General features: G+C 43.4%; 1 protein-coding gene across 7 annotated transcripts in view; it reads right to left on the bottom strand.

Moving 5' to 3' along the window:
* Window positions 1-25,443, bottom strand: part of ABCC12 (ATP binding cassette subfamily C member 12) — a 198,594-nt gene that overhangs the window by 158,808 nt on the left and 14,343 nt on the right. For 4 of the 7 annotated variants that reach the window (XM_030204370.1, XM_030204374.1, XM_030204375.1 and 1 more), the window contains exons 2-3: window positions 6,379-6,509; window positions 2,321-2,493 (exon numbers count right to left, since the gene is read on the bottom strand). In XM_030204370.1, coding sequence (XP_030060230.1) covers window positions 2,321-2,493; window positions 6,379-6,477 — 272 coding nt within the window. In that variant the 5' untranslated portion in view covers window positions 6,478-6,509. Of the gene's footprint in view, window positions 1-2,320; window positions 2,494-6,378; window positions 6,513-6,968; window positions 7,043-25,443 lie in introns of all 7 variants that reach the window. The other 3 variants (XM_030204371.1, XM_030204372.1, XM_030204373.1) reach the window with 2 other exon arrangements.

Genomic DNA, 25,443 nt, shown 5'->3' with positions numbered 1-25,443 from the left:
CATAAGTTAAGCTTGTTGATATATATTCCATGCTGATTTCAGTATGGATCTCTAGGCGCACTATATAGAATCTGGGGCTTAATGGCTATTTTTATTCCATTAAACGTGTAAGTGTCCACATAAAGCTAGGACAACAAAAAGGCTGCCCTAGCTTTACCTGCTTAGTTATCCGAGCCCCAGTCTAAATATTGGTCGGCACCAGGATAATTGCCAGCAGCCTCATGACCTGGATATTCAATGCCGGTACCTGGATCAGCCGGCAGCTGTCAAAGGTTTTATGTTCCTTTATGTTTATTAGCACATTTATTATAGCATCTTAAAACACAAACCAAAGCGATGATCTGTTGATTGTCAAGGGGCCACATACTGGAGGGATTCTGAATAAAGTATTATGGCAGGTAAAGACTGTAGGGCCTTGTTAGTCTGCTTAAATTTATTGTTGCATGTCTTTTATACCACAGCTGATCTTAGGCTTTCCTTCATTTCTTTTATGGTTAGGAGCATTCTGTGCTTATCCCATCTTTTCTTTAATTCTTCCAAAGGCAGCTCCTTGCTTCCACCACCCTCTTCAAGTTGTAACATATTCTGATGTTATTCCTGAACCTACCCCTTAGAGCCTCATAGCACTACTTTTTGTGAGTGTTTATACCTTTTGAGATAATAGAATATCTCTATCATCCCTGGCTTAAATGGTTGCACCTAAATTTTGACACACCAATTTGGGTTTATGCTATCATCCCCCACTTTCTTCTGGACAGGAGTGGGAATGTCTCATATCTCAAATCTATTGAGCAAGGAATTAAATATGATTTAGCAGATAACAACCCACATCATCCTGTTCCAGCCCTTCTCCTTATGTGTATAGGGAATATAGGAGGGGAGGAGGGAAGGCTGGAGTGGACAGAACAGAATAAAGAAGAGACAAATTATGCTGCTGTCTACAACTGAACCTCTCCCATCCTGTCCTGCAAGGAGTAGGAAGGGAGAAGTGAGCCTGGAGCAGAGAGAGGAAGAGCTACTTCCAAGATCTCCCTTCCCAGGCAGAATCCAGAGAACAGAAGACAGAGAGTGAGGTTGGAATGGACAAAGAAAATAAGAGCCACTCTGCTCTTTAATCCACCACCTCACAACCTACCATTCCCCCCGCCACACTTGCTTCCGTATGCTTAGGGAACATAGAACAAGAACATAAGAATAGCCGCACTAGGTCAGACCAAAGGTCCATCTAGCCCAGTATTCTGTTTCCAACAGTGGCCAAGCCAGGTCATAAGTACCTGGCAGAAACCCAAATAATGGCAACGTTCCATGTTACCAATCCCAGGGCAAGCAGTAGCTTCCTTATGTATGTCTCAATAGCAGACTATGGACTCTTCCTCCAGGAACTTGTCCAAACCTTTTTTTAATTCAGATACGCTAGTCACAATTATTACATCCTTCAGCAAAGAGTTCCAGAGCTTAACTATTCGTTGAGTGAAAAAATATTTATTCCTATTTGTTTTCAAAGTATTTCCATGTAAGTTCCTTGAGTGTCCCCTAGACTTTGCACTGTTGGACAAGTAAAAAATCGGTTCACTTCTCATTCTACACCACTCAGGATTTTGTAGACCTCAATCACTATTAGCAACATGAGTGTATGGCCATTAATACAGAAAATAGAAAAGAAGACCATTTTTACTGCTGTGATGAAAAATGGCCTTAGCACATGGGAAAAATTCATGCAAGGGTACGCTAAGGCCGCTTTCTACTGCAGCTTAGTAAAAGGACCCCTTAACTCTCTATTGACTCAGGTACAAACATTATAAACCCTTTGTGGACAGGAAAATACCTACTGTACCTAAATGTAACTTGCTTTAGGCTACTACTGAAAAAAGTGTCCACAAAATACCTTCCCACATTATTTTATATCATTTTTTAAACTTGAAATGGTAAGAAAATATCTCAGCATTTCATTTTTGCTTGTGTTGTCAATAGTGCACAATGTGGCCCAACAGTGCTTACAACGTAGCTATAGGGCCCTGTTTACTAAGCCGCACTGTAGACGCCCTAGCATTTTTAGTGTGCGCTAAAAATTAGCATGTGCTAATGCTAGCGACACCCACATATTCCTATGGGCATCTGTAGTGTTAGCACGCACTAATTTTTAGTGTGCGTGAAAAATGCTAGCGCACCTTAGTAAACAGGGCCCATAGTCTACATTATTGACCTCCAAAAACAAAACAAAACATTAAAGACTAAAACAAATAAAGTAAAACAAACCATGAAAAACTAAACACAATGAAAATTTGTAGTCTGAACACCTGTACGAATAAATGTGACTCACTTTGGCTTGGGTCGAAAAGGAATCATTGTTTGCAGACTAGGGTGGTATTTCTCATAAAACGTGTGGTGCTGATGATCTGTTCTTCCTAGTTCAGGTACAAGACCAGATGAAGCACCAACTATTCCATCACTTTGTAGGTACCATGGTATATCATTATTATCTGTAATATTTCTCTTAAATATAAAAACAAAGAAGATTCTTCCATGTGGACAATAAATTCTTCTTCATGGAAAATACATTGATGCTGTATAATTCATTTTTCTGAAAATCACTTGAAAGGATGACATTTAAAGCACATCAATATTTCCAGCAGTTCAATACATCTTCTTCATCCCTAAATTCTGACAATCCACAATGTCTATGTACTACTCAGCAGCATCCATGTGGATTACCTGTTGGTTTTAATGCCTGTAATATACTGGGCTTTAATATCACAGTACCAAACTAATGATTTGCATAATGAAGCAGTGTTACCACAGCTCCATTTGGTTTGGTCTGAATTTAATTAGTTGCCTTTCCAAATCCGAGCTCAAGATGAGCAACAATTCCGATATTGTTGGCATTTTCCCTGATATAGTAAAGTGTAAAAGTTGGCAACACATAGAAAATAGTGCAAAATGCCCAAAAATACTCAAAGGGGTAAATGGTCAATTTTATAAATGGCACCTAAAACGTTTTCTATAAAAAAAAAAACCCCGCTAAAGCACTGTTCAATATGCTGTGCCTAAAGTTAGGTGTGGCTTATAGAATAGCGCTTAAGTCCCAGGGGTTACACTTAAATTTAGGTGTGCCCATTTGCCCCAACGAAAACATGGTGCAAATACCCATGCCTAAATTTAGGTGCATAACACCCTTATTCTATAGTTGCGTGTGTAACTAAAAACCACGCTCAATATCCATCCCAAACCACCCATGACCCTCCTGTTTCTGTGCTCCCTTTTTTGGGACAAGCTTAAAATGTAGGGGGCTCTTTTACAAAGGCACGTAAGGGCCTACGTGCTTCTAGCATGTGCCAAATTGGCATTACTTCCCAGCTACCACGTTCCCAGGGCAGTAATTCTAAATTTAGCGCACACCAAAAATACGCAGTAGAAAATATTTTCTACCATGGGGCACCTACCTGGCTGTAAACACCTGCTGGCACACAGTGCATGCTTACCGGGTAGCGTGTGAGACCTTACCGCTGAGTCAATGAGTGGCAGTAAGGTCTCAGGCCGAAAATGGATGCACGCTGGTTTTCATTTTGCCGCACATCCATTTTATGGCCCTTTAAAACAATCCCTTTTTTCCAGATGTGGTATAATAAGGGTCCAGCGCACACCAAAATCATGCGCCCTCACTGCTACAGGCCAGTTTTTGGCGTGCCTTTGTAAAAGGGCCATTAGGTGCGGATCCCGTGCCAAAATTTATGCACATATATGCCAATTAAAACTAATTAGTGCAAATAATTGCTTGTTAAAAAGCCAATTCTTGATGCTAATTAGCTCGTTATTCAATTAAATTGCATATACAAATTGGATACATGCCCACATTTGTGTGTGCAATTTTTGACAACTTTTATAGAATTAGGGGGAAACTGGCCAATGGTCTGCATTTTGGGGGCATTCTATAAAGTAGATACCAACATTTCTGTGCTGATTAGGCATGTCAGTGTTTAGAATACTAACATATATGTACGTATGAGTGAACATATGTGCTTATATACCAAAAGTGCACCTAAACTCTATTACATAATTACACACATAGGGCTGCATTCTATAAATCATTCTCATAAATGGGTGCTGGAAAAGATTGGTGCAATAAATACTTCATGGTAGATTAGGGAACTAATTTGATGTCCCAACTATTTCGAGCACTTTTCTGTCATTGGCCTTAAATATAACCAATAAACAATCATTTCAAATCAATACTCTTTTTTGTTTTTATATTTGTCTTATATGCAATAAATGTAAAGATCCTCAAAATTATATCATGGCAGATGTTTATATGCTCATATGGGGAAGAGAAAGAGCACCCTCGCTTTGTCAGGGGATGTCTCTCAGAGCTTCTCTTTCCATGAGTGGAACTTGATCTGAAGCATGAAATGTAACAGAAAGAGAAGCACAGAGAGACATCCCCTGATGAAGCAAGGGTGGAAAGGGTCCCCATCAGGATTGTCTATATTAAGTGTTTTTTCTCTTCCTGCATATGAGCATATAAACATCTGCCATGACATAATGTAAAGAATCTTTACAATTATTGCATATATAAAAATAAAAAACTATTGATTTGAAATAAGTACATAAGTAATGCCACACTGGGAAAAGACCAAAGGTCCATCGAGCCCAGCATCCTATCCCCGACAGCGGCCAATCCAGGCCAAGGGCACCTGGCAAGCTTCCCAAACGTACAAACATTATATACATGTTATTCCTGGAATTTTGGATTTTTCTCAAGTCCATTTAGTAGTGGTTTATGGACTTGTCCTTTAGTAAACTGTCTAAACCCCTTTTTAAACTCTTCCAAGCTAACCGCCTTCACCACGTTCTCCAGCAACAAATTCCAGAGTTTAATTATGTGTTGGGTGAAGAAACATTTTCTCCGATTTGTTTTAAATTTACTACACTGTAGTTTCATCGCATGCCCCCTAGTCCTAGTATTTTTGGAAATCGTGAACAGACGCTTCACATCCACCTGTTCCACTCCACTCATTATTTTATATACCTCTATGTTTATTGGATATATTTTGGAGGGGTTTTTTTTTAAGGCCAATGATAGAAAATCGCTGGTTTTCTGAGGCCTTTTTTAACTGCAAAGAACCAGAAACATTGTTATGAATAAAGTCTGACTCTTTATGGTGAAGAATATTAGGGCCCCTTTTACCAAGCTGTGGCAAAAGGGAGCCAGTGCTGGCATCGGCGCTTGTTTTACACGCGTGCCGAGACCCCCTCAGCTGGTAAAAGGGAAGTCTTGCTTTCCTACAGGAAATGGCCGGGTGGCAAGTAAAGCACTTGCCGTGTGGCCATTTCGGGTGGGAGCCCTTACCGCCACCCATTGAGATGGCGGTAATGGCTCCTTCGTTAACTGGGCAGTGCGTGGCACTGCCCAATTACTGCCGGGTACACTCTGGTGCTACAAAAATACATTTTTGTAGTGCCCGAAATGACAGTGCACTAGGAGTGGGAAGTACTGCTGGGCTGCTGCGGTAGCCCAGCGGTGCTTCCTGTATAGCGAACAGTAAGCCCGCGTTCGCCTTACTGCTGCTTAGTAAAAGGAGCCATAAATTATTCCACTGGTGTGCCAGTTGAGAGTGTGCATTTTATAAAATACTCCCATTTGTGCATTCAACTGTACCCATTTACACCAGCCATAGACATGGCATAAGTGGTCACACCTAAGGTTGGGCACCTAAATATCAACGTATGCTAGTATTCTATAATAGATTAACACGCTAATGTGCCATTATAGAATACTGAGTGCTCTAATTAATTTTAGGTGCCAAGTTTGAGCACCCTTGATTGAACTGAACCAAAAATAAATCATTTTGGTTTAAATATTGATTGCTTAATTATTTGATATGTCTATTTATTTATTCCATGCGATTACACACTTCACCACTCTCATCTGAAGTGAGGTACAGTAAAAAAAAATCACAAATAAAAATAGATGATATCCAAATCCAAAAGCTCAAAAGAAACCACAAAATGTAAATAAGAAAATCGAGGTCTTTAAAAATATATAATCAAAACAAATTATTGAAAATAACTGTCTTCCCAACTATTTAATCACATGTATAAACTGGATCCGAGAAAAGAGTAGGGAAGTCAATAATCCTGTCCTAAAGCAACAGGATCTATTTACGATTATTTTAAAAGAATTTCATTTCCTTTATTATTGAATATTGTTGTATACCACTATTTTCCTTTTATTTATAGTTGAAGCAGTTAATGTTGTCTAATCTTTGCTTTGTAGACCAATAATACAGGTCACAAAGTTGTTCTTCCCTTAAACGTTTTTAATAAAACAAGGTCTACAGGTTGTACCTGGTTTCATGCAGTTGATAGGACTGTCTTACTTACATATACAAGACCTTTAACTCTGTTATCTTCCATATCATTGTCCTCTTGGAAATTACTATTGTTATATACAAAAAAGTTTTGTTTTCTTCTCTTAGACATTTTCAGTCAGAATGTCTACTTCTTCTTTTGATCTTCTAAAATAATAAAAACATGTTTGCTATAGAAAAACAGTCACTGAAGCAACATGAAATTTCCAAATACTACTAATTATGTTTCTTAATTACTCCCTCAGTGAAATACTGTACTTTTTCCCCCCATTATGAGTCTACTTACATGTATTTACTGCACTTATGCTTAGATCAATGAAAATCATAAACTCATACAATGCGTACAATGAATAATCACAATATATATAAAACAAAACTATCATAATAATCCCATAATAATTGCTTGCAGTTGTGGAGGACTTGTATGCTTCTATAAATTAGAGGGCTATGCTGTAGGGGCACACATATCAGTCAAGCCTCTGGGAAGAAACCTGACTTTGAGTGTCTCAAACACACCAAACATGGTGCATATAAGAAAAAAAAATCTTGTACCAGATCAGACATTGCACGGGACAAGAAAGGCAGTGTCAGGTGTTAGAGTACCTGGAAATCTGGGTGAAATTGGGTTATAGGACTCAGGATCTTCAGTTGAGCAACCAGGGTTGGATCCTGCAAAACTACAGGAAAAACAATCACAAATGTGACAGAAATACATGAATGCTGAAAACAGAGAATTTATGGTTTGTTACTACAAATCAGACCTATCAAAATATAGCTACTTAAAATGAATGACTTATGGCAAGAAAAATGCAGAGACTCAGAAATAACTGAACAATGCCTAGCAGATCAGAGGTGATTCATCACCAGAAAAAAGGGTCTTTATGGATGTGGAATTACAAAAAAGTCCAGAGAAACACCCAATAAGAAGAAATAGAACAACTGCCACATAATAGTCAGCTTGAAACAAGCAAACAGCTGCAGAGGAAACCAAAATAGGAGAAATTGTTCACCAACATTTTCAGGCAATCTCTCAGCTAATAGCACAAAGAGCACAACATCACAACTGACTCAAAAATAAGAAAAACTGAAACAGAAGATCCTAGAACACATGAAAGAACAAAAATGGTATCACAGACTACCTTCACTGAAACTTGTTACCAAAAAAGATCTAGTACAAGCACAGACAGACAGACTTGAACAAAGTGGTTGAACCAGCTCATTTACAGTGCAGCAGAGGTGATTACTACTACTACTACTACTATTTAGCATTTCTATAGCGCTACAAGGCATACGCAGCGCTGTACAAACATAGAAGAAAGACAGTCCCTGCTCAAAGAGCTTACAATCTAATAGACAAAAAATAAATAAAGTAAGCAAATCAAATCAATTAATGTGAACGGGAAGGAAGAGAGGAGGGTAGGTGGAGGCGAGTGGTTACAAGTGGTTACGAGTCAAAAGCAATGTTAAAGAGGTGGGTTTTCAGTCTAGATTTAAAGGTGGCCAAGGATGGGGCAAGACGTAGGGGCTCAGGAAGTTTATTCCAGGCGTAGGGTGCAGCGAGACAGAAGGCGCGAAGTCTGGAGTTGGCAGTAGTGGAGAAGGGAACAGATAAGAAGGATTTATCCATGGAGCGGAGTGCACGGGAAGGGGTGTAGGGAAGGACGAGTGTGGAGAGATACTGGGGAGCAGCAGAGTGAGTACATTTATAGGTTAGTAGAAGAAGTTTGAACAGGATGCGAAAACGGATAGGGAGCCAGTGAAGGGTCTTGAGGAGAGGGGTAGTATGAGTAAAGCGACCCTGGCGGAAGATGAGACGGGCAGCAGAGTTTTGAACTGACTGGAGAGGGGAGAGGTGACTAAGTGGGAGGCCAGCAAGAAGCAGATTGCAGTAGTCTAAACGAGAGGTGACAAGGGTGTGGATGAGGGTTTTGGTAGAGTGCTCGGAAAGAAAGGGGCGGATTTTACGGATGTTGTAAAGAAAGAAACGACAGGTCTTGGCGGTCTGCTGGATATGAGCAGAGAAGGAGAGAGAAGAGTCAAAGATGACCCCAAGGTTTCGAGCTGAGGAGACAGGGAGAATGAGAGAGCCATCAACAGAAATAGAAAACGGGGGGAGCGGGGAGGTGGGTTTGGGGGGGAAAATGAGAAGCTCGGTTTTGGTCATATTTAATTTCAGGTGGCGTTGAGACATCCAGGCAGCAATGTCAGACAAGCACGCTGAAACTTTGGTTTGGATGCAAGGTGAGATATCAGGGGTAGAAAGGTAGATTTGGGAGTCATCAGCATAGAGGTGGTAGGAAAAGCCATGGGATGAGATTAATGAACCAAGGGAAGAAGTGTAGATAGAAAAGAGGAGGGGACCAAGAACAGAACCCTGGGGTACGCCGACAGGCAGAGGGATAGAAGTAGAAGAGGATCCACCAGAGTGAACACTAAAGGTGCGGAGGGAGAGGTAGGAAGAGAACCAGGAAAGGACAGAGCCCTGGAATCCAAGTGAGGACAGGGTATCGAGAAGTATGCTGTGATCGACAGTGTCAAAAGCAGCGTAAAGATCAAGAAGAATGAGGATGGAATATTGACCTCTGGATTTAGCCAGTAATAGGTCATTGGAGACTTTAGTAAGCGCAGTTTCGGTTGAGTGGAGAGGGCGAAAACCAGATTGTAATGGGTCAAGAATAGCATGTGAGGAGAGAAAATCAAGGCAGCGGCGGTGAACAGCACGCTCAAGTAATTTGGAGAGAAAAGGAAGGAGGGAGATGGGTCGGTAATTAGAGGGACAAGTAGGGTCAAGTGAAGGCTTCTTAAGGAGAGGTGTGACCACAGCATGTTTAAAGGCAGCAGGGACAGTCGCAGTGGAAAGTGAGAGGTTGAGAATGTGACAGATAAAAGGAATAAGAGTAGGAGAGATGGCATTAAGAAGGTGGGTGGGAATGGGATCAGAGGAACAGGTGGTACATTTTGAGGAAGAAAGGAGAAGTGTAGTTTCCTCAATAGTAACTTCAGGAAAGGAGGAAAGGGAATGAGGGGAAGGAGAGAGAGGGGAACGGACTAGTGGAGGGAGAGCTGGTGAGGTAGAGAAAGCAAGGTTTATCTTTTGAACCTTGTTGTGAAAGAATTCAGCAAGGGTCTGAGGAGATAGTGAAGGGGGAGTTGGGGGAGGGGGCACCTTGAGGAGAGAGTTCAATGTGGTGAAGAGAAGTCGAGGATTAGAGCCAAGAGAGTTGGTCAGTTGGATATAATAATCCTGTTTGGCACGTAAAAGAGCAGATTGGAAGGAGGTCAGCATGAACTTAAAGTGTAAGAAATCAGCAAGGGCCCGAGATTTCCGCCAGAGGCGTTCGGCGGAGCGGGTACAGGAACGTAGGTAGCGGATATTAGAAGTCAGCCAAGGTTGGGGTTTTGTACGCCTTACAGGGCGGGTCATCAAAGGTGCAAGAGTGTCTAAGGCAGAGGATAGAGTATTGTTGTAAGAAGAAACAGCCTCGTTGACAGACATGGATGGTGCCACAGTAGAGAGGAGGTTTGAAACATGGGAGGATAGAGATGAAGGGTCAATGTCGTGAAGATTCCTAGATAAATTAGATAGGATAGGACGGGACTGGGAGGGAGGAGATTTAAGTGTGAAAGTTATAAGATGGTGATCAGAGAGGGGAAGATCGGAGGCAAGGAAACTAGAGGGTGAACAGTTGGAGGAGAAGATGAGATCTAGACAGTGACCATTTTGATGAGTGGGGGAGGTGGAGCATAGTTGGAGATTAAAGGACGACGTTAAAGCGAGTAACTTGGAAATATAAGAGTTGGAAGGATCATTAGCAGGAATATTAAAGTCACCAAGGATGAGAGAGGGGGAGGAAGGATCATGGAAGAAGGCAAGCCAGGCATCAAAGTCACTGAGAAAGGATGAAAGGGACTTATCAGGGGGACGATAAATGACCGCTATTCGAAGAGGCAGAGGAGAGAAAAGGCGGATAGAGTGGACTTCAAAGGAGGAAAAACAGTGAGATTGAGGTGGAAGAAGGGGTTGAAATCTGGAGGAGGGAGAGAGAAGTAGTCCAACACCGCCCCCACGGCCAGCAGGGCGAGGAGTATGTGAAAATAGATAACCGCCATGGCACAGGGCTGCGACTGAAGCAGAGTCATCAGGGCAGAGCCAGGTTTCTGTTATGGCGAGCAGATGGAGGTGACGCGAGATAAAGAGGTCCTGGATATAGGGGAGTTTGTTACAGATAGAGCGGGCATTCCATAGGGCGCAAGAGAAGGGCAGAGAAGAGGAGGGGAGTAGAGGAATAGAGATGAGGTTAGAGAGGTCACGGTGAGATCTGTAGAGTTTGGATAATAGTTGGTGAGGAGGGCCAGGATTGGGATTGATGTCACCAGCTGAGAGTAAGAGAAGGAGTAAAAGAGAGCGGAGGAGAGTAGGAGAGGTGTGGCCACGAAGGCGTCGAAGGCGAGAGGTATTTAGGTGGAATGGGGAAGGCAAAATGGAGGGAAGAAAGAGACGGAGATTAAAAGCCAAAAAGGAGGAAGAGGGTAGGAGAGAAGGTGAGGTGATGAAGTCAATGGATGGGAAGTGAGTTCCTGTAGCGGAGAGAGGTAGGGGGTGAGGGAAAAGATTAGGAAGGGACAGAGCTAGGAAGAGAATGTGAATAGGGGCCATAAACGATTAAGGTACTTTAGCAACTGGAAAAAGATTAGATACAAAGAGAAAAATGCCCCGCGCGCCGTTAGGCGCGCGGCACCTAGAGCGGAGGCCCTGAGTGGATCGGGGTGGACCTGGGTGTCACCCCGGAGAAGGCTGTAAGGATATGCAGATGAGCTGCAAGTCCTCCACAGCACCTGAAAGGCAGCCGGTGGTAGAGGTGGGTACCTCTCAGCTGAGGAAAGGCTTACCAGGGGTTAGGCCGAAGCCAGCATTCCTCCCCCTGAGGGTCGCCTGATCACAGAAGAACTGGAATATGAAGTAAAAAGTCTCGCTATGACAAACTCCAGTGCATTGCCAGCAAGGAAAATTCAACTATAAACTAAGATCAAAAAGTTGAGATCAAATGCAAGCAAATTGAAACACATGAAAGAATAGGGTTACCATATTTTGTCCTCTCAAAAAGAAGACATATGTCCCGCCCCGCCCATGCCCCGCCCCTATCACATCCTCACCCCGTCCCCTGTCACATAGTCCCATCCCTCCGGGTCACATATTCCCCTCCCCTGCCCCCCTTCACCTCCCCTCCCCAGGGTCACCTCACCTCCCCTCCCCTTACTATCTACTGCCCTGGTGGTCTAGTGACCTCTTCGGGGCAGGAAAGAGCCCCCTCTTTCCTGCCCGGACCTCTGTCCTTGCCCTGCATCTTGTTGCTGTGACGGTCTCGGGATTCAAAATGGCCGCCGAGAGTTGAAGCAGCCTCGCGAGACTTCAACTCTCGGTGGCCATTTTGAATCCCGAGACCGTCACAGCAACAGGATGCAGGGCAAGGACAGAGCTCCGGGCAGGAAAGAGGGGGCTCTTTCCTGCCCCGAAGAGGTTACTAGACCACCAGGGCAGTAGATAGTAAGTAAGGGGAGGGGAGGTGACCCGGGAGAGGGGAATATGTGACCCGGGGGAGGGGGGAATATGTGACAGGGGGCGGGGCGAGGATGCAATAGGGGTGGGACATGTGTCCTCTTTTTGAGAGGACAAAATATGGTAACCCTATGGACATGTCCCCAAAGAGAGGACATGTCTGGGTAAATCCGGACATATGGTAACCCTATGAAAGAACAGCTGCTGAAAAACAGGAAAACCAAGGAAGATCTGGTTAAAAAGCACTATCTAGACATTAGGAAGATAGTGAAGCCTTGGAAATTACAAATCAGAATATAACAGCAAGATCAAAGAAAAGTGCCAGATATGAGGCTAGAATCATTCAGTACAGGCAGAACCAACTGTTCTGGGCAAATCAGAGGCACTTCTACCAGAACACCGGTAGAGAAGCTAGCAGAAACTGTTAACAGCCTGGGAAAGACATAACAGGATGGGTCTGGAATCCAAGCTGGCGGCTGCATTTTAGACACCTGCTGAAGTCTCTCTTACCTTGCTTCATTACAATGGGAAAACAGAGAGGTAAACAGCCTAGTCAATCTTCTAAATCCTTGACTCCACTCTCTACCTAACAGACATAGGAGTCAACTTTTCAAAATTATTGGGGGTGCTAAGCCCAATGGAAATAACCCCTCCCTGAACACATACAATGAATTTTCTCAATATTGGGGGTGCTCAAGCACCCACAGCACCCACAGAGTTGGCTCCAATGCTAACAGATACTTCTGTGGTCCTCAGAGGAGCAGGGAATAATGGTTTGGTGCATGTCCTGCTGCGATATACTCCTGGTGGAGAAGAGAAGATATTCCTTGGGAATGAACCATTGTGAGCCTAGACTCGATGGCCCATCCTCCCCAAACATGTCCAGAGAGTTCTCTGGTCATGAAGCTATAGTGTCTGGAGTGAGAGCATCTTTATGACATCATCAGAACACAAGATCTTCCATGTCAAAGCTCTGCTGTGCTATTTCCCCACTGTGGAACAGTCATCTAGTGTGGAGGATACTGAATGCTCCCTATGGGGGAGAATTTCCCAGTTGATGCAGATGGAGGAGTGGCGGAAAGGAAAGTTGCAGTTGTACTTGCTTTCTTACCAGAGATTCTTGTGAGTAAACCTTCTATTATAACTCTAGACATCATTTAGCTGGCTATCCTGCTTATTTTCGAAGGAGAAGGCCGGCCATCTTCCGACACAAATTGGGAGATGGCCGGCCATCTCCTAAACCCGGCCAAATCAGTATAATCGAAAGCCGATTTTGGCCAGCTTCAACTGCTTTCCGTCGCAGGACCGGCTAAAGTTCAAGGGGGCGTGTCGGCAGGGTACCGAAGGCGGGACGGGGGCATGGTTAAGAGATGGCCAGCTTCAGACGATAATGGAAAAAAAGAAGGCCGGCTTTGACGAGCACTTGGCCGGCTTTACTTGGTCCATTTATTTTTAGGACCAAGCCTCAAAAAAGTGCCCCAACTGACCACCGGAGGGAATTGGGGATCACCTCCCTTTACTTCCCGAGTGGTCACCAACCCCCTCCAACCCCCCCAAAAAATTATAAACATTTTTGTGCCAGCCTCTATGCCAGCCTCAAATGTCATACCTAGCTCCATCACAGCACTATGCAGGTCCCTGGAGTAGTTTTTAGTGGGTACTTCAGTGCACTTCAGGCAGGTGGACCCAGGCCCATTCACCCCTATCTGATACACTTGTGGTGGTAAATGGGAGCCCTCCAAAACCCACCAGAAACCCACTGTACCCACATGTAGGTGCCCCCTTCACCCATAAGGGCTATGGTAGTGTTGTACAGTTGTGGGTAGTGGGTTTGGGGGGGGGGGGCTCAGCACACAAGGTAAGGGAGCTATGCACCTGGGATCAATTTGTGAAGTCCACTGCAGTGCCCCTAGGGTGCCAGGTTGGTGTCCTGGCATGTGAGGGGGACCACTGCACTATAAATGCTGGCTCCTCCCATGACCAAATGGCTTGGATTTGGTTGGGTTTGAGATGGCTGCCATTAGTTTCCATTATCGGCGGAAACCAATGGCGGCAATCTCTAACGCCGGCCATCTCTAATGTCTGCCCAAATGTTGAGATTTGGCCGGCCCCGACCATATTATCAAAACAAAAGATGGCCAGCTATTTTGTTTCGATAATACGGTCAGGTATGCCGCTTTACGGGGCCGGCCCTGTTCGATTATGCCCATCCACATCAGATTTATCAAAAGCAATTCTCCCACTGTTCAGAATTTAACATTGCAAACTAATTCCTTTAAGAAAAGACTTGGGCAATGTGAGAATGGTTTGGTGGAGATGAAATCAGATACTGAGAAAATATATGTTGTTGATCAAAATTTATCTCAAGTTCAATCTGTTCAAACAGCTATTACAAGAAGCATGAATGGAATAAGTACAAAATTGGAAAATTTGATAAGAAGTGTGAATTTGAAATTTGTGAGCCTTCCTCGGGATAGGAAGATTTTTCCAGGAGACATGGAGGGGAATTTTCGAAAAGATGTTCAATTCAGAACATCCCACACAGACATCATCTGTATTTTCAAAGAGGATTCAGTCTTTTTGAGAATACGTGAGATAGACGTCCAGTATGAACATCCATTTTGCAAACTGAAATGTCCAAATTATGAACGGGGCAAAACATGGATATCTGTATAGCAGCATTCTTTAAAAAATGGCCACTCCGACCTCCTTGTAGAGCAGAGGGGCAGCCTATATGGATTTATTAGCCGGATATATATTGTATGTATATGTATGGAGATGACAATTATCTTTCAACAGCCTATGGACTTGGTCTGTAGCACCGGTAAGCAGCCCTGATTATTAGCGTACTTCCCTATAACAAGGTTGTATAAGAATGCCTAGTCTTTGGCACTAAGAGGGAGAGTGTCTTCTCAGAGGTATCAGAATATGTGACTGCTCTCAATCTGTGCCAAGCAATTTCTCTTTTTCTTTGTCTTCCAAAAGTTCTGTGTAGACCACGATCCACTGTCCTCAGGCGACTGTTTTGGCCCAATCATGATACGCATTCCTGCTGCCCGATAGATGAAATCCAGGTCTTCCAAGACAAAGAAGTCCAATGCTGAGCTAGACACTCTCCCTGAGCATGTTGGCACCTCAAAAGGGGCCCACTGGTGTTATCTCACTAGGGCTGTCAGTGTAGATCTGTCTGATGACCGACATAATCCCCTGGGATGAAGTAAAGATGTTCCCTAGGAATGCCAATATCCTTGGTCAGTAAGCAGTGTTCATGGGCTGATAGAGAAATGGGAAATGTCTAAGAAGCCATAATAATCTTGTTCGAACAGATGATACAGGTTCAGGCCTGTATGTGGACATAGATCTCAGTTGCACACAAGGTGACATACCTGGAACACCTCTACAGTACTGTAGTGTGGGACATCCATTTCCTGTCTTTGTAAAATTGAGATTTGGACATCTCTGCAATATGGACATTTGAATACCAGTTTTCAGATGGCCAAAAAAAAAAACCAAATAGAGCTTTGAAAATAAGCACTATGGTATTGCAATATTGTCTGGAAGTACTGTAACTGGATAAAAAACAGACATGTTATTTTAAATTTAGGGGGAACGTTTTCAGGGAAGTTAGTATTTCTTTTTTCTTGATCTAAGTTGTGAGACTCAGAAACACTGGAAAAGCAATTTCTTCTCAAATTCCCCTGTAAATGTATTACAATCTATCAATCTGCTAAATATGTTTTTTTAGGGATCCTACACATCTAACCTCCTTTTTGGCTACTAAGAGGGTTAATGGTCATCCAGGGGTAATAAGTGGGCATAATGATAATTTGCTTTTCTTTTAGTCTGTGAGCTTTCTTATTTTAGATTGTTACCTCATTTTCTTCTAATTAGATTTCTCAATTTGGAACTTGAATATGTTACAATGAAGAAAAAATGTTTAGTTATCATGAAAACATAGGCTGCTTTGTAACTTACAAATGATAATGTTTATTTTTTCCTTGATTATTCCAGCTTTTCTGTACAAGTTTATGTTTGCTTGGTTATTATTTTGAATGACTTATATAAATAAGAAAAAAAAGAAGAAAAAAACTGTTAAATTTTGCTACAACCTGCGGAACAACAATAAAGATTGTACCAAGAAAGATGAAAATAAGAGCAAAGAAGGTCAGCACTTGGAAAGACCATCCACATGGTTTCTGGCTTAAACATCTGACCAGTTTACATCTAAGAATAGCTGAACAGTTGACAGCATACTGCAGGTAGGGCAGATTGAAGACTGGTTAACAATTGGGAAGATCCTACCTACTATAAAAACACCCAGCAAAAGGCAACAGTATCAAACAACTACAGACCAATAACCTGTCTGCCAACAATGTTCAAACTGCTGAAAGGAATAATAGCAGACACAGTCCAGGACATCTTGGAAAGAAACTATTTGCTTCCAGTGGAACAAAAAGAAAACTGTTAAAACACAGAGGCATGAAAATCAGCTTTTGAATGATAAAATGACCCTGTAAAACTACAAATGTCAACAAATGAACTTGAATCTAGCTTGAATTGATTAAAAGATGGCCTTCAACTCACTGCCACACAGCTGGATTTTTGAAATAGCTAGAACTAACTGGAGTGAGTGAGAACATTAGAAACTTTGAGCAGAAAGCAATGAGCCAGTAGCAAACTGAATTGACAATTGGCAGTAAAGAAGTGGGTCAGGCAAACATCCGAAAATGAATAGTTCAAAGAGCATGCTTTAACCTTTGTTGTTTGTGCTCACTATGATTCCACTGTCATACTGGAAAAGACAGCCTTAAGCTACCAAACTGGAAAAAAAAACCTCCCAAACATTTGTATCTACTGTACCCCCCCTGGTGGCAGAGCAAGGTATTACAACAATGGTACCAAATATGTCACAGTGTTTCCCCAAAATGACTCAACACCAACCAGGAAGTTTAACAATAAAAAGAAAATATTTTTTTATTATTTGAATTATATTTAGATGTTAATGAAATTTTACCAACTTGCAAATTTAACATATGTATTTCTATTACTGGTTTAAGTAGAGAGGTGTGGTAGCCGTGTTAGTCCACTCTTAAAGGTTATCAATAGAAATCAAACAAAATAAAACATGGAAAAGAAAATAAGATGATACCTTTTTTATTGGACATAACTTAATACATTTCTTGATTAGCTTTCGAAGAAAGAAGGAAGAAGGGCAACCTTTGAAAGCTAATCAAGAAATGTATTAAGTTATGTCCAATAAAAAAGGTATCATCTTATTTTCTTTTCCATGTTTTATTTTGTTTGATTTCTATTGATAACCTATTACAGGTTTGCAACACAAATCATTTTAGTCTCTAGAAACATTGAGAGCATCCTCAGACAAGTATAAATATTAGTTACATAAATCATTTAGGTACATTCAATTCCACAAAACACCAGACACTTCAAAGCCTCCCCTCTCCTGTCCCTCAGACCCCCGGAGACCCCCAAGGATCCCAACATGTAAGTTTTCCTGTACTCTTTTTTTCTTCTTTTAGTTATCTCTCACTTATTGTTCAGGTTTCCTTTACTATTTTCTCTTATGTGCACTTTTTTAAATAGTTTCAGTCACTTAGCTGGTCTCTTTGTTTTCTCTCTGGCTCTCTTGAACGGTGGGCGCCTTTTCTTTCAGGTGATGATCTCCAGCATCAACTTTCTTCCAATCTTATCCTAGTAACATATTCTTATCAATACAGCTCCTTTCCAACTGCCAGCCTGAGCTGTTTGTCACTCTCCTGAGAGTTCCATCAGCATGCGGAACACTCAGCGCATGCACACAGACCACTCAGTTTCACTGCACTGCTCACTGTCTCCACACCAGATCCAGAATGAGCCAGGTAATCTTTTAACATTTAACCCATAGGGTTACACTACTGTACATGGATTATTTGAAGCTGTATGAAAAATCACAACTGGAAATTAAATTGCTGCTAATTACCATCTGAATATTCAGTTAAGATATTGTCATGGAATTTGGATTAGACAAATGTGCCATCCTAAGGGCGCTCAAGGAGGTCAAGGCCATAGCGGAGAAACTGAATGATTTTTTTTGCTTCTGTCTTTACGGAAGAAGATATAAGAGATCTGCCTGTACCAGAAATGGTTTTCAAGGGTGATTATGTAGAGGAACTGAAAAAAATCTTAGTATACTGGGAAGATGGACTGAGCCAAATTGACAAATTAAAGAGCAGTAAATCTTCTGGACCAGATGGCATACATCCAAGGGTACTCAGAGAACTCAAGCATGGAATTGCTGATCTGCTGTTAGTAATATGTAACCTGTCATTAAAATCGTACATAATACCTGAAGATTGGATGATGGTCAATGTGACACTGATTTTTTAAAAGGGTTCTAGGGGTGATCCAGGAAATTACAGACTGGTAAGCCTGACGTCAGTCCCGGAAAAAATAGTGGAAACTATTATAAAGAATTAAATTACAGAATGCATAGACAAACATGGTTTAATGGGACAGAGTCAGCATGGGTTCAGCCAAGGGAAGTCTTGCCTCACCAATTTCCTTCATTTCTTTGAAGACGTGAATAAACATGTGGATAAACAATTTTTATTGATGATTAGTGACATAGCACAAATAACAACCGAAATATTCAAGTCCAATATAACTTTACAAGCAGTGTAAGCAGTTCAGCATGACAACAACAATTTTTAGAACTAAGTAAAAGGAAACCCCTACCCTCCATTAACAATTCCCCCCAAACCTAAACCCTCTTACCCCTTACCATCTACCCCCTCACATCTCTCCCCCATTACCCCTCAAAGCCAACCCCCCCATCCCACTAGGCTTGAACTCTGATAGCCCAATAGGACCCCCCCCCCCCCTCAATGGAAGCTAAATGGTTTTAAAGACTTCAAAAGACCAATGTATATCAAATATTATATAATGTTGAGAAGCAGACTTCGTCCCTGAGGGCTCAACAGCTGCAAATAAGAATACCATGTCTGTGTAAAGCATAATATGCGCTTCGGGGACCCCTTCGCATCTCTCGCCTCCCAAGATGCCAACATGTGCACCTGATTCCTCCAGTACCAAAAAGCCGGTGGCTCCGGCGATGTCCAATATTATAGTATGCTTTTCTGGGCCACCAGACTTAGTTTGTGACACAGGAGGCAAGTACCTCTAGACAAAGGGTAGAATGCCTTAAGTGTATCCAACACAAAATGATCCCAGGACCCCTGGATGTCCTTTTCCAGTATTTTAATCATAAACCTCCTAATACGCTCCCAGAAGGTCTGGATACCATATAATTTTTGGGAGGTTCCCTTTTGATTAGAGATTTATGGAGCCCCCAAATGGACAACCCCATTTCCACTGTTTCCTGAAAGAACTGTCGCACTCGGGACCCAAGATGACCCCCCAAAAGGGATTTATCCAATGTGGCAATATAATGCTTAATTTGGGCATACGCAAAGCGATTCCCCCAGGTAGTTCCAATCTTGGACTGCAACTCTCCGTAATCTATTAAGTCCCCCTCCCCACCAACAGATGTTCTAAACAAGTGACTCCTTGCTTCTCCCAAGTGAGAAACGTAGGGTTATGCATGACCGGCTCAAAGGTAATATTACCCCTAATGGTCAGTTGATCAGACACAAGCGAATTCCCCCCCAATCTCCTCACCAGACGTCCCCACACCTCCCGCAGAGGATGGAGCAACACACAACGTTTGAAACATCACGGAAGCTGACTGGGGTGGTGGTGTAGCAATGAAAAAAATGTATAGGGGGCAAAGTATTCCTATTCTAAATCTGTTGGTGTAAACAGCTGAGATTGACTAAACCAGTCCCCCAATTGACACAAGAGAAATGCTTGATTATACAAATGCAAATTTGGGAGACCGAGCCCTCCCTGAGACCAGCCCCCCACCAGCCAGTGGAATCTTAGATTTCTTGCAGGCCCAACAGACCCTACCAAAAAGACTATAGATGCATTTTAAATCCTTCTGTAAAAGACAGAGGGGAAGTGTCTGCAATACATATAACCACCTAGGAAACAGAACCATTTTCAAGAGACTGACCCTTCCCCTTAGTGATATCAGGAGGTCTCCCCAGGTTTCCAGCTGCCTCCTTGAATCCCCCAAAAGGGCTGTGACATTAAGAACATATAAAGACTCCTGTCACAATCACAGGCTTTAAACAAACAGTCACAAACTCTGGAACAACATGAGCCCTTGGCCTACTGTTGTCGAGCAGCAGCAAGAGGCAAAATCCCTCAAGCAGGACTAGACAGGATTCAGGATGCACTTGGCTTGGCTGGAATCGGATTCAGGAACAGACTTGGCTTGACTGGAACTGGATTAAGGATACTCAAGCAGGATTCAGGATTTTTAAACAAGCTTGGCAGGACCAGGATTCAGGATACTCAAGCGGGATTCAGGATTTTCAAACAAGCTTGTCAGAAACAGGATTCAGGATACTCAAACAGGATTCAGGATTTTCAAACAAGCTTGGCATGAACAGAAGTTGAAAGCAAACAGGGCAGAGACAAGCAGGAAGGGGACTGGAGCTGAAGACAACCAGGGCAGACACAAGCAGGATACAAAGCTGACCCACACAGACAAACAACAGAACTAAGGCTGAAGCTAAGGTAGAGGGGACTAGAACAAGCAAGGCAGACTAGGCAGGACACAAAGCTGACCCACACAGACAAACAACAGAACTAAGGCTGAAGCTAAGGTAGAGGGGACTAGAACAAGCAAGGCAGACTAGGCAAGACACAAAGCTGACCCACACAGACAAACAACAGAACTATATGACTGAAGGCTGAACCTAGCACACAAACAGACTGAGAAGAACAGAAGCAGAAGTGCACACAGGCACTCTAAACAAGGAATCAAGACAGAAGTGTCCACAGGCACACAGGCTAAGAACAAAGCAACAAGAAATCAAGGCAGAAGTACTACATTGCACACGGACTAACCTGGAGACCTTTGGCAATGCAAAGGCACTGAATGAAAGTGCACCACTACTTTATAAACAGGACAGAGGCAGGAAATACACACTGAACACCAAAGTGAAGCTTGAAACACAGGGGAAGTGGAAACCCTACAGGACAGAGGCAGGAAATACACAGAACCCAAAGTGAGGCTTGAAACACACAGGAAAGAAACCCTACAGACAGTAGCCAGCACAGCAGCTGACCATCGGGACATAAGGTGAGTCAGAGAGGGATCACGACCACAGTCGTGACAACTCTAAGTCCATAGTTAACCTGATGCCCAAATATTTAAAAGAGCGGTCTGCCCCGCTCAAAGGAAAATCTGGACCCCACAACTGCCTCACCTGGGGAGAAGACGTCAACGCCTCCAACTTTAGCCAAATTTAGGCGTAGTCCCGTGTAGTCCCCATACTCCCGCAATGTGTCCATAAGCGCTAGAAAAGAGTCATGCAGATCTGCAATATGTACCACTACTACTACTACTACTACTACTTGACATTTCTAAAGCGCTACTAGGGTTACGCAGCGCTGTACAATTTAACATAGAAGGACAGTCCCTGCTCAAAGGAGCTTACAGAAAGTCATCAGCGAAGGCTGCAACTTTAAAACATTGCTGGCCTATCTGGACACCGTATAGAAGAGTTCCCTGTAATATCCCGAACAAGAGGGTCTAGTTAAAGCACAAAAAGTAAGGGCGACAGCTGGCACCCCTGCTTCATGCCCCGGAGAATAGGAAAGGCTGGCAACTCCTCCCCATTGACCAGCACCTTAGCACATGGAGAAGGATAGAAGCATGGATAGTTGATACAAAACGCCATGAAGACCCATACACCACCAGAGAGTCAAAAAAATTCCTTCTCAGCATCAAAACTAATGAGCAATGACTGCGTACCACTTTGACCCCTGGATACCAACGAGGTCAGAATTCTCCGTAAGTTTTTTGCTACCGATCTACCTTCCACAAACCCAACCTGCGCCTCATGTAAAAGGCCTGGTAAGAACCAAGCCATGCAGTTAGCCATGATCTTTGCCAGTAATTTGGCTTCCACATTCAGGAGAGAGATGGGGCAATAAGACTCCAGCGTCGTAGGGTCTTTGCCCAGCTTTGGCAAAACTATAATGTGTGCCAACGCCAGAGTGGGTGGCAGCGATTCCTTATCCACTATAGTATTCAAGTAATTGGTAATTGGCACTATAATTTCTGCCTCCATAAGCTTATAGAACTTCATTCGAAAGCCATCTGGCCCCGGGGTCTTGAGCAAAGGACCACGCAATATCACCAAAGCTACCTCATCCTCCTGTATTAGCGTATTTAAAAACTCAAGGTCAGCCTATCGAAGTAGAGGTAAGTTAAGATTATCTAGGTACAGCGACCCCGGAAGTCCCTGCTGAGGGGGCACATCATATAACTGCCTATAAAATTTATAAAAAACATTGCAAATAGCCCCATCGAATGAACATCAATTCCCTGACCATCTCTTATGGTTAGAACTCACAAGCTTCCCGTCTGGGTCGAGCCAACCGAGCCAGCAACCGACTCTCTTTATTACCATACTAGTACAAAAGGCCCGTTTCTGAAACAAATGAAACGGGCGCCAGCATGGTATTTGTTTTCTGCCATGAATGTGTTGTAATAGTTTTTTATTATAATTGTGTTGTGTTGGTAATGAATAATTGTAATTTGTGTTTTATGTGCAATTTCATTTTTTAATTTTTGTTTTTTTGTAGTGTTGTTTTTTTTTTTTTTGTATTTGTAGGATGTAGTATAAGGAAGTTACGAAATACTACATCCTACAAATAGGATGTTGTGTGCACGCGTGCTTCGTGATTATTTCTTGCCGAGTGTGTGTGAAAGTGTCTGTGTGAAAGAGAGAGAGTGAATGTGCAAGTGTGTGTGTGAGAGAGAGAGAGAGTGAGTCTGGGTGTGAGTGTGTGTGTGTGTGTGTGTGTGTGAGAGAGAGTGTGTGTGTGTGTGAGAATGAGATTGTGTTTGTTTGAATGAGAGTGTGTGAGAGTGCGTATGTGAGTCAAAGTGAGTGTGAGAGAGTGTGTTTCACATAGTGTGAGAGAGTATGTGTGCAATACATACAGTGTCTGTGAGTGCGACAGTGTATGAGACAGAGAGTGTGTGTGTGTGAGTGCGAGTGTGAGAGAGAGATGCTGTCTCTCCATGACAGAGTGTGTGTATGTTGTAGTGTGGGTTGGGGTGTTGTAGTTTGGTTGTGTTTGTGGGTGTGAGTGAGTGAGAGAAGCTGGTTTTCCATGGTAGAGCTTGTTTTTTGGGGGAGGGGGGGAGTGTGTGTCTGAGTGAGTGTGTTTCTCCATGGCACAGTGTTTGTATGATGCTTGTAGGAAAGGGTTTGGTGGTTGAAGGAATGTATGTCTGTTTGTGCAGCCAGATGCTGTTTTTCCTTAGGATATTTCTTTTATGATGTCGGTGGGGGGGGGGGGGGGGGGGGGGAGGTTGTGTGGGGAGGTTGTCAGAGTTTGTGTATGATTGTGTGTGTGTTTGGGGGGGGGGGGGGACAGTGTAGCAGCGTCTGTGTGGGAGAGTGTGGGCACTCACCATGATCTACTTTGTGCATTGAAATAATCCCGTCCGTTTTTCTGCTCCTCTGTGGTAAAATGATAGCTGCTGCTGTGCATTAGCAGATTGTCTGAGTAATCGTAGCCGGTGTGCAGGCACGCTTGTTGTGGGCTCGGGATTCGATTGGCGTTTTTTTTTTGTAGCGAGACACAGGTGCGCTTTCTGTTGTTATGTGAGTGGAGTTAAAGGCACGTGCCTGTGTTCACACGAGTTGGGGAGCGCGATTGTTTAATGCCGGTATAAGTCTTTACCCGCCCTCGACGTTGTGACGTTTTGGCGCGAGGGCGGAGCAGACAGTTGGTCGTTTGTTGTGGGCACGGGAGTGGCTTGGTGTGTTTTTGTTACCCGCCCTCAACGTCTTGACGTTTTGACGCAAGGGCGGAGCAGACAGAGATGGAGCCTAAGCTTCAGAAGCTTCAAACCCTTCACTGAAGCCACGGAGTCAGCTTCAGAACGTTGAGGGTGCTTTTTATTATATAGGATTTGTACAACCTATAATGGTAATACGTTTGAAATTTAAGGGCACACTGGTGAATGAGCTCATTCAGGGCCACCTGCAAGTCCAGCAGGTGTTGTTTATGGGCTTCAGCATGTGTCTGACCAAAAAAGTCTATGGGCCTTGCTCACCTGTGAGCCCAATCTCAAAATCTCTCTATCTCTAGCAGCCTTGACAAAGTGCGAGTAGCTTATAACTTCATCACGTAGCACTGCCTTCGCTGCCTCCCAGTATAATATTGGGTCCCCCACATGTGCCCCATTCTGGGATTCATAAACTTGCCAGCAGTGTAGAAGTCTCGCCCTAAAAACCGGGTCCCCATATAGCTCTAGTGGAAATTTTCAGGGGCTACGTCTAGCGTTCTTGTGTCCTAGGGCCCAATCTAACCACATCCATGCGTGATCCAAAATTGTATAAGGCCATATCTCTGCCTTAAGTACCATTCCAAAGAATGATCGCAAAACTAGAAGATAATCAATACGTGCCTGGGTAGAGCGCGCTCGTGAGAGGTGTGTATAATCCTTATCTAGAGGATGCAGCGTTCACCAAATGTCTACCAGATCCAGCAATTGGCCCATGCGGTACAAACCCCTGCCTGACAGGCCTGCATCCAACTGCCCCACATACAATCTATCAAGAAGGGGATCCCAAACTGCATTGAAGTCCCCCCCCCCCCCCCCCCCCACACAAACACACACACACTACCAGGGAGGCACGGGGGTACCGAAGAAGAAGATTAATCACTGTTTGATAAAAATTTTTATCATATTGCTTAGGGGAGTACAAATTGCAAAGCAGTATTTTCTGATGTTGGATTTCCACTTCTACCAGTAAAAATCTACCCCCCACCCCCCCCCCCCCCCCCCCCGGGTCTATTGAAATAGGTCATACAGCTGCCGCCACCCCTCTTCTAATTAACACCGCTACACCTCCCTTCTTCCCCTCAGCTGCTGCAGCCATACATTCCCCCACCCACCAGGATTTTAGTTTGGCATGCTCCGCTTGGCTGAGGTGTATCTCCTGTAAAAATGCAATATCAATTTTATGTCTCTGTAAATTAAGCAATATTTTTGACCTTTTTATCGGAGAGTTAATTCCCCTTACATTCCAAGTTACTAATTTCACCGTAAACAGTTAAAGGTAGAGATACATTTAGAGGAATACAAAATCCCAGGGTGGCGTCCCAGCCAGTGCCCCCCCACACTGCCATTAATAGACCAAGGTCCTCACTCACCCCACACTTCTGCTTCCTCCCCCAGCCTGTTTCCCATTGCTCCCCACTCAGGTCAGCTATTATATCATTGTGAAACTGAAAAACCAAAAAGCTCCCCCTCCCCTATTCTTCCCCTTTCCATCCCCAACCCCCACTCCCTCCCCTAAGCCCCATGATTGATGTCCCCCCCCCCCCCCCATGGGAACTATCATGTCTAACACCACTCCTATACCC

This window comes from Microcaecilia unicolor, chromosome 5 (genome assembly GCF_901765095.1).
Source record: "Microcaecilia unicolor chromosome 5, aMicUni1.1, whole genome shotgun sequence".
Lineage (NCBI taxonomy): Eukaryota > Metazoa > Chordata > Amphibia > Gymnophiona > Siphonopidae > Microcaecilia > Microcaecilia unicolor.
Note: the sequence above shows the minus strand (reverse complement) of the source record. Positions and strands in the feature narration are given on the sequence as shown.